Source organism: Notolepis coatsorum, assembly GCF_963971535.1.
Source record: "Notolepis coatsorum genome assembly, chromosome: 12".
NCBI classification, from domain to species: Eukaryota; Metazoa; Chordata; class Actinopteri; order Aulopiformes; family Paralepididae; genus Notolepis; species Notolepis coatsorum.
The window spans coordinates 121,496,455-121,511,026 of record NC_140176.1 but is presented as its reverse complement, the minus strand read 5'-3'; the positions used below and the strand labels follow the sequence as shown (position 1 = coordinate 121,511,026).

Here is a 14,572-nt window from a genome sequence, read left to right as displayed (position 1 = left end):
AGTAGTAATACAACCAAGCTTTCAAATGAGCAGTATTACAAGCCCTTTCGTAAAATGTTGATAATAATAATATTATTTTTATTACAGGCGATAATGGTTCTCCTAGACATATATTCGGTTTATTTCAAACAAGAAGAGATTAACAACTCTTCATGATTACATTTCATATCAACTGGATATCACAAGACCAGTGACTTGAAGTAATCTAGACAGAAATAGTAAAATGACTCGAGAACTTGGCGAGTTTAGCACCTCGCCGGGGGATATCGAGCGGCCGCAGGTTTATATCTCGAGTAGGTGATTGAGATATATAGAGGCGACCTGTAGCTTTCAACAGGAATATTAGCATAATTTTGAGTGGACTGAAGGAATGAGTCAGCGTTAATAGTTTTAAATGCAAATAATTTATTGAAACATAGAAGTGGGGTCGGTTGGGACGCCTGTTCCTTAATGATAAGCAAGCAGTGCAAGAATGCGGAAGCATTCTACCGTAGTGGCGTGCGGTAATGCGCCTTTCATTTTCCGCGTGCTCGCTCAGGTGCGTGCGTGCGCCGGCGTGCTCGCGCGAGGTGCCCGCGCATGCGCATGAGATCCCGCCTTGGTTCGACACGAGCGGAGCTCAATATATATAAGTCACCGCCCCTTATTCAGTATTGAGAAATAGCTCAATTGGCAACACTGCATGGCTGTGGATCCTACAGCTCGTTTGCTGGCGAGTTCGAATCCCATAAAATATATTTTTTTTAACGTGATTTTTTTTTAACGTGTATTCTTTCGCCGGTTAAGGTTAGGCATGGTTAAGGTTAAGGTTAAGGTTAGGCATTGTTTCGGAGTTGGTTAAGGTTAGAACGGTTAAGTTTAGGCGCTGTTAAGGAGCTGGTTAAGGTTAGAGTTTGTCAAAGAGAATGGCAATATTCTTTCTATGGTTAAGGTTAGGCATGGTTAAGGTTAAGGTTAAGGTTAGGCATTGTTTCGGAGTTGGTTAAGGTTAGAACGGTTAAGTTTAGGCGCTGTTAAGGAGCTGGTTAAGGTTAGAGTTTGTCAAAGAGAATGGCAATAGACAGCCTATTTCCGCGCGACAGCTCCCAAAGCGGGCCTGAAAAGAAAGGCGCTTTACCGTAGTGGCGTGCGGTGACGAATGCTTCCGCATTTTTGCACTGCTTGCTTATCATTAAGGTAGACGCGGTTGGGACACACACACACAATGGGGGACCCTGATGTAAACAAGACAAACGTCTTTCTCTGGTCTGCATCCCCTTAACAATTGTGTGTATTGAGCCGTACTGTACTGTACCCATTCTGCAATCTGTTAAATAAAGTTTACATTCATTCATTCACACACACTGTTTCAACTCACCACCCCTGCATCATATTGTAGTCTAGTCTGTCTTCAAACTTCCACTCCTCTCGAATTTTTTTATATTTGAATATCAACATTATCTGTCCATCCTCAGTTTACTATAATATACTCCTGTCCTGAGTCCTGACGAGTGACTTCATCGTCTTTCCAAACGCACGCACGCACACACACACACAGGGAAGGGGAGAGAGTGCCCCCCCATTTCCCTTTCCACACTGTGTCTGCTGGCTCTGCCTCTGATCAGGATTAGTTTGTTAGCTTGCTAACGTTGTAGTGATTGTAATGGTACATAAACGTTAATTTCGGGCGATGTGCGCATAAAGGAATGGCGACGGTGCAAAGCATGTAGATGCATTTGACCCGTTGCGAGAAAAAAAAAACACCACGGACTTATTTCGGGACGTGTAGGCGCACTGCTGTGTTACGCAGCAGCAGTGCGCACCAACACGCTGCTCTGCTTGCAAGCACGGATAGGGCGGATATGACTCGTCGAGTTGTCACGGAGTTTTTTCAAAATAAGAGTATCATATGCACCTGAATGTTGCTAGCTGTCGAGCCTAGTTATTATAGCTGGAGCTGCGCGTGGGCAGAAATGAGACCCGCTACAGGATTTTCAAAATAAGAGTATCTATATGAACCGAATCCCTATCGCACCAGTGCTAGTGAAGTAAATCCATTCATCGCACAGACCGCTGTTGCTGTAGCACGTGCGATATATATGTCGCACTGTACAGGCCTGTCCCTGCTGTTTTATTCCGCAACGGGTCCAATGCATCTAACCTGCTTTCCAATCCTCACCACTCCATTATGCCCACGTCGCGTTAAACATCGAAGATAACGTTACGTTAGCGTAAGCTAACAAGCTAACCCAGAGCCATAGGCAGAGAGAAGTGGGGACTGGGAAGTCAAGTCAAGTCAAGAGTTTTATTTGTCACGGCATACAAGTATACAATGAAATGCGGGTGGTCTTGCCCGCAACGATGTGCAATACAGTAGTACAACATATAATAGAATCCAATAGTCAACATTGTGCAATAAACAGGTAACATAGTGGGACATCACGGTATTTGTACATCGTTATTTACAGAGCATGAAGGACATGCTAGGTCCCTTGGTAGTGCAATACACTGTTACTATACTATTTTTAAAGTGACCTTTCCTTTGTGGCCATAAGTGTGGGCGTGTGCAGCATGAGTGAGTGCTTTCTCATGTTAAAGTGGCTGCTAGTGTGCGAGCGTGCACAGCATGCTTGTCGTGTGTGTGCTAATGTGTGCTTGTGTGTGAGGAGAGAGAGTGTTCTGTGACCCTCAGTGTTCATTGTTCAAGGCTCTGATGGCCTGGGGGAAGAAGCTGAGCTGAAGCCTCTCTGTCCTAGTAGCTGGTGTTCGCAGGCGTCTGCCTCAGCAGCTGGAACAGGCTGTTGTTGGGGTGGTGAGGGTCTTTCATTATTCTGCAGGCTCTGGATTTGCACCTCTTGTTGTATAGAACCTGCAAAGGAGGGTGCATTCTCGGGATAGCCCCACTAACAGGATCTGGCCGGCTTTTCCAGCCAAAATACAGCTCTGTGACAGTGAATAGGATATTAATATCGAGAAAAACTAACTAAAAACAGTGAAGAGGAGGTCTATTTGTATTAAAAACAATAGATTGTTTTTCATTTAAATGTCTGGAAGAGCTCAAAAATAAAAATGTTAAATGATATTTCCATTGCCTTTTTTTTGTTTTTTAATGTTACTGATTGTGTTAAATGGGCATATAATATCGTCTCATATCGATCGCAGGCACCTGAATCGTATCGTATCGTGGCAGACTGTGTGATCTCGGATAATATCGTATCGTTGTCCAAAGAATCGATATCGTATCATATCGTGATGAAACTGGTGATTCCCACCCCTAATTCCGTCTTTAATTCTTCTTGTGTCGTTTTCAAATCGTTCTTCAGTTCTGTCTTAAGGTTGCATATCTCTCTGCTAATGTTGGCTAGTCCCTCTTGAATAGTTTCAGTCGTGTTTTCACCGTCGCCATCTTCATCCATGTTAGCTAGTCTTACTTCGTCCATCTCGCCGTTTTCGTCGTCGTTCTCCTGTTTTTTACTATTCCTTTGACTCTTTCGACTCATTGTTTATGTCCTCTCACTCATTTCTGAGTATTTCATTATTGTTTTAGCTTTTCTTCTGAATTTGGAGAGGTTATTTTAATTGACCGTCGGGAGCTATAACTTCAAGCAGCCATCTCGTTTGCCTCTCCCTACGGAAGCCAAGGGAGTCTTTTTCATGTTATCTTTTCCCATGACTTCATTAAAGGTTCTTCATAACCTTTTGCTGTCACCCTTAATTTCTTCAAACTTGAATTGGTAGTATTGTTTTTTCTTTTGAGTTTCATTTTTGTGACATTGTTCCTCATTGAACGGTAAGCTTGCCAATCATCTGAGCTGCCAGATGTAATAGCAGTTTTTTTCAGTTGTTCCCTCTCCGTCATACTACACCTTCTTAACTCCAAATCAAGCCAGGGGGATTTTGCTGCTCTAATGGTTAATTTCCTCACAGGTGCATGTTTGTCACAGATGGTTAAAAACAATTTCATAAATAATTGTAAGGCCTCCTGAGTTCATTTAACCACACTATCCCACTCTATCTTGTTCAGATCTTCAACAAATGCATTTTCACAAAAACATTTTTACATTCTTTTGTAAATTAAGCCAGGAGGAGATGGTCATAATAGGAGGTGACATGCGCGCAGACTCTCCAGGTTAGAAAAAGCTCCCCAATGTCAAATTTCTACTTTATGAATACATTTTTAATATTGCACTACATTGATTGAAATTGTTATTATTATTTTCAACAGGCCACAGTGCTAAGTACGGTAGTTACTCTGTGATGGAACTCGCCACCAATCATGTCATAGACGTCCAACTAATTCAGGTAAATAACAAGTCTGAAGACACCGCACCCTTCATTGTGCTCAAACAAACACATCTCACAAAGCTCTCGCTCTTGAATCTTGAATCGCTGTAGGTGTGAAGTGGTCTGGCTGTGTGTGTGAGCGGGGGTTAGGAAATGGAAATTGTGGGATGGGGGAATGTAGTGTTTTTGACACTGGTGACTATTTTGAAAAGGCTATTTCATTGCTCTTCCCTTCCCTTCCTTGCTTGTACCTCAACAGAGCAATGAGGTGGGGGGCAGCTACCATATGGAGAAGGAAGGCTTGAGGAGAAGCCTCGCTCTTCTGAAGGAGCGAGATGTGACCTTGGACTGTATTGTCACAGATCATCACCCGCAGATTCAAAAGTACCTGAGAGATCTGGGCATCAAACACTTCTACGATGTGTGGCACGTGGCCAAAGGTATGACACTTATGTCGAAAGGCATCCCACATTCAATCCCTTAGGATGTTGTTATCCTGTTCTGTTTAGATTGACGACTGTTATGTTCTGCTTAATTCAAATTCAAGGCCTGTCTAAGAAGCTGGACAAGGTGGCACAAGCTAAAGACTGCAAGGTGATTAAAAAATGGCGCCCACACATATCTAACCACCTCTACTGGACAGCTGCCACATCGAAGACGCCCGCTGAGAGGGTGGCCAAGTGGAAATCATCCCTCAATCACCTGATGAATGTACATGAACACGACGAAGAACCACTCTATCCACGTTGTCTTCATGCTGACCGTTTGTCGAGAGATGGTAGCAAGTGGGTTAAACCTGGTATGTCTGTCTGTCTTTCATCATGATTATATACTCAACATATTTATTTATGTTCTCATTCTAGATTGGTGTGATTTACAAATGTATACTTGCTTGAATAATTCTAATCTACTGTAATATACTCTAATGAAATATCTGAATGCAATTTCTTTTTTACTTTAGACTCAAAACCGGCCCACCAGCTCGAGAAGGTGCTGCTAAACACGAGGCTCATCAAAGATGTCTCCAAACTAAGTCCACACCATCAAACGTCTTCACTGGAGTCCTATCACAGTGTGATTTTACGTTTTGCCCCAAAAAACGTTGTCTTTACATACATTGGAATGCTTTGCAGGTATTTTATATTGTGTACAAATGACTAATTATGGACTCCTGATTTGTCAAATAACTCATTATGTTGCATTAGATAACCTCAGATCAACTACAAATATATTGCTTATCGAAATTTTCCTTTCAGACTATACCTAGCTGCAATGCATTTCAATGAAAACGCCAACCGCCAGCAAGCTACAGATGCTTCGGGAGCCCCGGCTTACAGAATGTGCTTCCCCAAGGCCAAAAAGGGTGGACACAGTATAAAACCAAGGAAAATCGCTCCCACAGTCAGTAAGTCAAAATATCAACATTTATTATTGCACACACATGACCTATATAAATAGAAAAATATTTCCACTTACAGTGGAACAGCATTAATAACAATAAATTGAATAAATAATAACCTTTTTAACATGACAAAACAAATAACAATTTCTCATTTACAGACTATGTCAACCAGCTTATGGAGCTCCTGTTTGACTCCGTCATTCGTGACCCCCAACCATATCTCCAGGTGGTTGAGCAGATTCCCATCCCAGAACATCTGTGCGCACAGTTCCACAGGCCTTCCATGGAAGAAGCGGTTGCCGCCTATGTGTCACGCTTCAATCTTGTACCGGCCTGAAGCCAGTGTAGACACCATCAACATCCGGAAATTCGGTGCGGATTCGAACCACTACACAGGAAGGGATTACTACCCTCACTCTGCGTCCTAAGAACCCCCAACACCAGGCCACAAAACACCGGTACGCGATATATCTGAAACGGCTAAAGAAAAAGATGGAAGAAGTATTATATTTATGCACAAATAAAAAAAATAAACGCTGTGAAATAACCATTTGTCATGTCATGTCATTGGACAGTAGCAAGCATTGATTATATGGGATGTGCAATAAGGATTAGATTGTGTTTGCAAGAAAGATTAGTATAGTCTGAGAGATGCAAGATGGAGAAACACCTGTAAAAAAATATATAAATCTGTAATAAATATTATTTACTTATTGATTCCGCTGGCTGGTATCCGGCCAAAATTTGCCTTGTAAATATTCGTTGCCATTTGGATGGTATAGGGGTTGAAGCACACTGGATGCAATCCCGGATGAACAACCATGCACAGAAGTCCATCGGGTTCCTGATTTATTCTACGCCTGACCTATATATATAGAAAATTAAATCGTTAGCCATATGCATGGTTTTCAGTGCTACCAAGATGCAAGGTTGTGTTACTACTGTACCTGGGGAACCTCCATGCAGCACACATTCTCAGCCTCTGTTGGCATCCGTTCACAATTTCCGCACGTGCACCTAGTAGATTGATTTGAGGGTGAAGGAAATTATCAATCAATGATCAAAATGGCTACAATACAGTACTGCTCAATACCAACACAACTGCTATAGGATGCTATGATGGAGACCAGAGAAAGACTTTCGTCTTGTTTACATCAGGGTCCCCCATTTTCAATTCATCGTAACATATATGACATAAAGTTGTGGGGCGGCGTGGCTCAGGGGTAGAGCGGGTCGTCCAATGATCGAAGGATTGGTGGTTCGAATCCCGCTCAAGCCCATGTCCATCCCACTGCCGTTGTGTCCTTGGGCAAGACACTTAACCTACTTGCCTCGTATGAATGTGTATGCATGTGAATGAATGTTGGTGGTGGTCGGAGGGGCCGTAGGCGTTGATTATTCGCCACGCTTCCGTGAGTCTGCCTCAGGGCAGCTCTGGCTGCAATTGTAGCTTACCACCACCGGTATGACTGTGTATGAACGAATAATGGCCTCTGTAAGCGCTCTGGGGTCTCTGGGGTGTCACGAAGAGCGCTATATAAATCCAATCCATTATTATTATTATTATTATACAGATAGACAGTACTGCTACATCTATATATTTATGACATACCATATTTGTAAATACAGTACTGTTTGTGATACAAAGAGAGCCCAGAAAAAAAAGTATATACATTTGCCGTAGAAACTGTACATAGGAGTGTGGGGGGGGGGGGGGGGGGGGTTGGGTAGGAGGGGTGGGTGGGGGACACTGTATAAAACGGTAGCTGCTCTTTATAAAGTAACATTATAGCAAACTATAGAAATTCATTATTACAATTGACATACAGTGGAGTTGTACCTACTATTCGGGAACCCCACAGAAGGGGGAACCATTATTTGGGGGGTGGGTGAATACAATCTAACGTTAGTGTGTGTGTGTTCGACGGGACGCGACAGAAGTACACTGTATATAACTGCTGCTCTTTATAAAGTAACGTTATAGCAAACTATAGAAATTCATTATTACAATTGACTTACAGTGGACTTGTACCTACTATTCGGGAACCCCACAGAAGGGGGAACCATTGTTTGGGGGGTGGGTGAATACAATCTAACGTTAGTGTGTGTGTGTTCGACGGGACGCGACAGAAGTACACTATATAACTGCTGCTCTTTATAAAGTAACGTTATAGCAAACTATTGAAGCAAGCTAGTCATAATTAAAAACTGCTCAATACAAACACAACTAGTCAGAGGTAAACAAGGTAACGTTACTTATAGCAAGCTATCGAAGCAAAAGCTGGCTGATCGATCAAGTAAGTAACGTTATTCGCTCTTTCGGCAAGCCATTATACTAACGGTGTAATCAACTTACCAATCGGAAACTATTTGCAAGCCTCGCTGTTGCAAATCGACTTCTTCTTCTGAATCATACTGTGGGTCGCTCTCTGGATCCCAAACATAATGTACAGCCATGTTGTATTAGTTAGTAAAATCGGTATATGTTTTGCGTGTCGAAATAAAAACCCTTCACCTGAGACCTGAGAGGGAAGGACGGGGAGATGGGCGGAGCTATTTGGTGGGTGGCTGTCACTCAAAGCATTCTGCTAGTATGGGTGGAGCCAAGCCAATAACGGCTTGAAATCCTAAAACAGAAAAATGCTGGTTTTGAGTACTTGATTAGAAATATAAAACAATGATTATTTTTGGAATAAACCTTACAGATGTGTTACATAGACTCACAGGAATTGTGTAAAGTTGCCCAAATAGTGCTAGGAATAGCAATGCATAGCCCCTTTAAAGCAAAGTGTTTAGTTTGTCAAGATTTAAAAAGGTTTAAACTTTACAGCACTGACAAAGTTGAACAAAGTGCTGTACAAGTCCCACAACATTAAAAATAAAATGCCAAAAAGAAATTCAAAGGTCAGCCCTAACAACTATGCCTGCACCTCATGGTACCAAAGCACCTCAAAGGCACTAAAAACAAAATTACAAACATCACAAAACAAACTGGCCAGACTACTGCTTGACCTTACTCCTAGAACCCACCTCACCCCTGCCCACTTTGACAACCTAGGATGGCTTAGAGTAGACGACAGAGTACAGCAACTTGCAATGGGCCTGGTCTACAAGATACACTACAGCACTAAGGTACCCATGTACATAGTACATAGTATATTGTATATTGTATGGTAACTCAGTTACTTCTATTCTGCATCGAACATTGTACATATGTCTATACTGAACACTGTGACTTCTATTTTTACTTTTTACTTCTATTTTTACTTCTTTTTTTTTTTGTTTTTTGATCCACTTTTTCTCCCATTTTCTATATTTTCTCCCATCCCAATTTCGTATCATCCAATTCAACCCTCCCCTGTCACGAACGCTGTTTCTTGCCTCCCACAAGCCGGCTGCAGTGAGGACTAAGTCATACATAGCACAAGTCCCCTCCGGTACTTGAGGTAACAGCAGTCGCATCTTTTCACCTGCGCAGCTCGATCTCTCAGTGTTCGAGGAGTAACGCGTGGGAGGCTCACGCTGCCCCCGACACTTCCTGATTCTACTGCGCAGGCGCACCAACCGACTTGTAGGAGTCGCTTGTTCACAACGTTCGATCCCCACCCTTCAGTTTTTCCCTCCCCGTAATACGGCCAATGTGTATTACTGCGGACGACCAGCCAAACTGAAAAACAATGTGGAGAGCTGGATTCGAACACGCGAATCCTAGCGTCTCCACACTGGTGGCGAGTGCCTTAGACCACTACACCACCTAGCCGCCTTTCTATTTTTACTTCTATTACATGCTATACTATTTTATTTCATACTTATCTTGTCTAGCACAGTCTCTGGAGCGTAACGGTAAGAAGCATTTTGTATAAAAGTATTCTGTACTTCTGTATGACAACTATTAAAGAAACTTGAACTTATTTGCAGCAAGAAACAAAGTGCAATAAAAGTGGAATAAAAAAAAAAAAAGGACATGTCGAAATACTTCCCAAAGGTCAGTGAATACCACGACCACAACACCAGAAGGAGCTCCACAAATCATGTCCAACCCAGATTCGGCTCAAACAAGGGACTAAACACGTTCCGCAATTATGCCACATCAATGTGGAACGCCCTACCCACAGCCGTAAAAAAATGTGAATCACTACCCACCTTCAAAACCACTCTCAAAGAGCACCTACGGGAGGCTGCAATTAGAAACTGGCCCCCGTAAATATCTGAACCCCCGTCCCACCCACCCCCTCCTAATGTACATTTCCCTCCCCATTGTATGTATATATTTACTGTTAGGATCTGTTTAACAGTACTGTATATTTATATATCTTAATGTTACAGTACTGTATATATCTGTATGTCATAAATGTCATGATTAGATTAGATTATTATATCTGTATATCTGTATGTTGTGTATGTCATAAGTGTCATTATGAATTGAAAATGGGGGACCCTGATGTAACCAAGACGAAAGTCTTTCTCTGGTCTGCATCCCCTTAACAATTGTGTGTATTGAGCTGTACTGTACTGTACCCATTCTGCAATCTGTTAATTAAAGTTTTCAATCAATCAATCAAACCTCCGTATCCTCTATAAATGTATCCAAATGTGTCTCAGATAAGGCCATAACATGTAAATCATTCTCAATTAATACAGAACTCAATTCTTGCACCTTACATTTAACTCAACGCTAGCCAACAGCTGCAAAAACGAACTTCAATGATGTTATCAGCCGTTGATATTATGAGCTATATATGATAGTAGGGATGCACGATAATTATCGGGCCGATAATTATCGGGCCGATATCAGCAATTATGACGTCATCCCGATAAACTCGATAACGTTATTGATAGCTCCGATAACATAATACATTTTTTGGTTAAAAGAAATCCGGTGTGGGTGGATTTGGATGAAGGGCGCTTGTTTTTATTATAGCCTCCTCCCGTTTTGCCAGTACTGTGGTAAAACTGATCGCGTGTGGTTTAGGAACAGGGAGTTTTTCACAAATCCAGCGCTCCCCTTCTTGGCTGTGACGTAGTCACGTTACATTCGGAGACAGACAGTCGATCTGCCAATTACGTCCCTCCGCTTGCACCCACCTCTTCTTCTTACCACCAATCAGAAGCTCTCGTTCGTTTATTTACCTCCGGATTGTCGGCCATTATTCTACTCGGAGCTATAACGTTAGCTGCTCCCCGCCAGCCACATTGACAAGTACCAGCGCTTATACATTACTGGCAAATGTCTTGTTGCACTTGTGGCAACGAGCGCATCGACTTTAGTAAAAATAGACCCAGACTTTTTTTGAGGAATTTAAACGTCGCAAACTAATCTTGTTGGCCGTTTTCTATCTCTCCTCCCTGGGTCTCTCTCTGCCTGCGCGAGCCGTGCTCTTACACTCTCACACACACACACACACACACACACACACACACACACACGGGTGCTGTCGAGAGCAGAGCTGTGTGTGTGTGTGAGTGAGTGAGTGTGTGTAAGAGCACAGCCGGCTGGCTCGCGTAGGCAGAGAGAGACCCAGGGAGGAGAGATAGAAAACGGCCAACAAGATTAGTTTGCGACGTTTAAATTCCTCAAAAAAAAAACTCCATAATTTCTCGAGTACCGATAGCAGTACCGATGACGTCGGAGCTTATAAATACTTTGATTAAAAAAATTATATATATATACATTTAAAAAAAAATTATAATACAATAAATATCGGTTATCGATATCGGTTATCGGCTTGAGGAGCATAAAGATATCGGTATCGGTGTCAAAAAATCATTATCGTGCATCCCTATATGATAGCCAGCTAGATAATGTTAGACAACGCCTCGTGTATTAAACTAAAGTTAAGCGTTTACTGGGCCATTTTCTTTAATGCTTCAGTGATGTTGAAAGAGGAGCTGTAACGACAAGTTGCCGGAGGTTCTGCACTTGGAGCGAATGAGAGGATTTGTTGACGAGACGGTCTGTGAGGGGGAGGGGGAGGGGCAATGTGTGCACTGCAGCAGCGTGTGTGCCTGTGTGTCAGCAACTTGCTGTAGGAGAGATGACGGTGAGAAAGCCAGCTGGTATCGATAGTGCAGAAAGTATCGATATTGCAGGAAATTAGTATTGAAACTTTTAAATATTCAGAATCGATATGTATAGAAAAATCTATATTTTTGACAACACTACTACTGCATCTTAATGTTTGTTATTCATATTATTATTATTCCTCCCTGCAGACCCCCCACAGCTCTCTGTGTGTGAAGAGGAGGTTCCCCCTGAGCAGCAGGAGAGGAGCCCCAGTCTGAGCCAGGAGGAGCCAGAGCCCCTACAGATGAAAGAGGAACAGGAGGAACTCTGGAGCAGTCAGGAGGGAGAGCAGCTTCAAGGTCTGCAGGAGGCTGATATCATGAAGTTCACATACAATCCTGTCTCTGTGAAGAGTGAACATGATGAAGAGAAACCTCAGTCCTCATGGTTTAACCAAACCCAGGACCCAGAGTCCCTACAGATTAAAGAGGAACAGGAGGAACTATGTCAAGATCTAGAGCAGGCTGATGACTCCAAGATGACCTTACACCCTGTGAAATATGAACATGATGGAGAGAATACTCTGTCCTCACTGCTCAGCCAAACCCAGGACCCAGAGTCCCTACAGATTAAAGTGGAACAGGAGGAACTATTTCAAGATCTAGAGCAGGCTGATGGCTCCAAGATGACCTTACACCCTGTGAAATATGAACATGATGGAGACAATACTCTGTCCTCACTGCTCAGCGAAACCCAGGACCCAGAGCTCCTACAGATTAAAGATGAACTACATCAAGGGCTGGAAGAAGCTGATGTCTCCAAGATCACAGTAGACCCAGTGAAATGTGAAGATGGTCAAGAGAACGCTCTGTCCTTCCAGCCTCTTCAAACCCAGAGGGAGAAAAACAGAGAAGCTTACTCTTTACCCAGCACCTCAACTGGACAGATGAAAACAGAACCTGATGGGGAGGACTGTGGAGTATCAGAACCAGCCAGTAACTTAGATCCAGCTGGTGATTTAGAACCAACTAGAGATGTCCAGCTTCGCTCTTCAGACTGTTCTGAGACTGATGACAGTGATGATTGGAATGAGAGTGGGGAACCTCAGTCAGGTTTAAAGATACTAATATCAAACAAGAAACAAAAAACATTAAGTTTGTCTCATACAGGAGAGAAACCATTTAGTTGTTCAGTTTGTGGAAAAGGGTTCACTCACCAAAGTAATTTGAAGAGACACATGACAACTCATACAGGAGAGAAACGATTTAGTTGTTCAGTTTGTGGAAAAGGGTTTTCACGGAAAGGAGATTTGAAGACCCACATGATGACTCATACAGGAGAGAAACCATTTAATTGTTCAGTTTGTGGAAAAGGGTTTTCACGGAAACGAGATTTGAAAATACACATGATGACTCATACAGGAGAGAAACCATTTAATTGTTCAGTTTGTGGAAAAGGGTTCAGTAAGAAAGGACATTTGAAGATCCACATGACAACTCATACAGGAGAGAAACCATTTAATTGTTCAGTTTGTGGAAAGGGGTTCAGTAAGAAAGACCATTGGAAGATGCACATGACAACTCATACAGGAGAGAAACCCTTTAGTTGTTCAGTTTGTGGAAAAGTGTTCAGTCAGAAAGGACATTTGAAGATCCACATGAGAACTCATACAGGAGAGAAACCATTTATTTGTTCAGTTTGTGGAAAAGGGTTCAGACAGAAAGGAAGTTTGAATATCCACATGACAAATCATACAGGAGAGAAACCCTTTAGTTGTTCAGTTTGTGGAAAAGGGTTCAGTGAGAAAGGAAGTTTGAAGAGACACATGAAGACTCATACAGCAGATAAACCCTGAAGTCTAAGTTTGTGGAAATAGTTCAGTGATAAAGGGGTTCTGAAAAGACACATGCTGGGCCTCCATCTCCACCTGAGGACCTCCAGCTCCACTAGGCCTGCAGGCTGCTCTACCTGGGCATTCAGTCTATTCCACTGAGCCATGATTTCTTCTGAGGCCTCGTGTGTAAGTCTTAACCCATGCCCTATAAACATCACACCAGCTAACAGCCTGCCTTCTACCTGTCATCTATCCACCACTTGTATACTGGCAGATTTTTTACCATCCATCTGGAGGAGCAGAGACATCGGGAGACCATCCTGTCGGCTGACCTGAGAGAAGCACCCCCTGCCCCCAGTTCGGGTGGATCTTCTAGGGAGAGCCTATACAGGAAGCAGGGAGCCAAGCCCAAGCTCTCCAGCTCCACTCCTACTCACCCCCCCCCCCCCCCCCTCCCCAGGCCTGGTCTAAAGTGCAGTCGAGGCGTAAGAGGCGAACCTGGGACTCTCGTCTTAGCCCTCCACCCCATGAGTCTCTCTCACTCTCCAACAGATTCAACATCCTGGAGAGTGTGGAGCTTGACCACCGGACACCAGGGGCCAAGAGGCAACGTCCGGGGTCAGGCTCACCCACTCCTACGGCTAGGAGCTGTCTGGGCCCCCCACCACAGGAGCAGGAGGAGGATCCGCCAGCTACTCCTAGCATTTCTAGGCGCCCTGGTTTCCCGGTCTTCACCCCCAGACCGAAACCGACCTCCTCTCCCGGGGCGTGGGAGCAGGTGTTACAGCAGACTGGTCATGCAGGAATGTCCTTCACTGCTGCTCCTGGTACCACGCCTGTAGCCGACACGCAGGAGGCGTGGATGGGTCCCCTGCCTCACTCTCTGAAGGATCCCCCTCGCCAGCCGCGCCCCCCTCCCACTCGGAATGGTAAACCTATAGACGGCAGACCTCTACGGAGACCCCCAAGGGATGGTGAGCCCTGCACCGCTCCCCCTCCCTCTGTGCTTGTCATCGGGACTTCAATGGTGCGTCATGTGGCTGTCCCGAGGGCCAGAACCTACTGCCTC

General features: G+C 43.6%; 1 protein-coding gene across 1 annotated transcript; it reads left to right on the top strand.

Moving 5' to 3' along the window:
• Nucleotides 1-4,090: 4,090 nt before the first annotated feature.
• LOC311238336 (uncharacterized protein) lies at nt 4,091-6,116 on the top strand. Its single transcript, XM_084326367.1, has 7 exons — nt 4,091-4,108; nt 4,205-4,281; nt 4,523-4,703; nt 4,811-5,062; nt 5,225-5,396; nt 5,520-5,668; nt 5,824-6,116. Exons 2-7 carry the CDS (start codon nt 4,237-4,239, stop codon nt 6,000-6,002), a joined length of 978 nt encoding a protein of 325 aa, XP_084182493.1. The 5' UTR covers nt 4,091-4,108; nt 4,205-4,236; the 3' UTR covers nt 6,003-6,116.
• Nucleotides 6,117-14,572: the final 8,456 nt, after the last annotated feature.

What these genes read in the sequence shown, in the direction of transcription:
- LOC311238336 (XM_084326367.1), top strand. Translation starts at nt 4,237, where the DNA reads ATGGAACTCGCCACCAATCATGTCATAGACGTCCAACTAATTCAG. An exon ending in TAGACGTCCAACTAATTCAG is followed by an intron (nt 4,282 to 4,522) that starts GTAAATAACAAG and finishes GTACCTCAACAG; the next exon opens with AGCAATGAGGTGGGGGGCAG. An exon ending in TAGCAAGTGGGTTAAACCTG is followed by an intron (nt 5,063 to 5,224) that starts GTATGTCTGTCT and finishes TTTTTACTTTAG; the next exon opens with ACTCAAAACCGGCCCACCAG.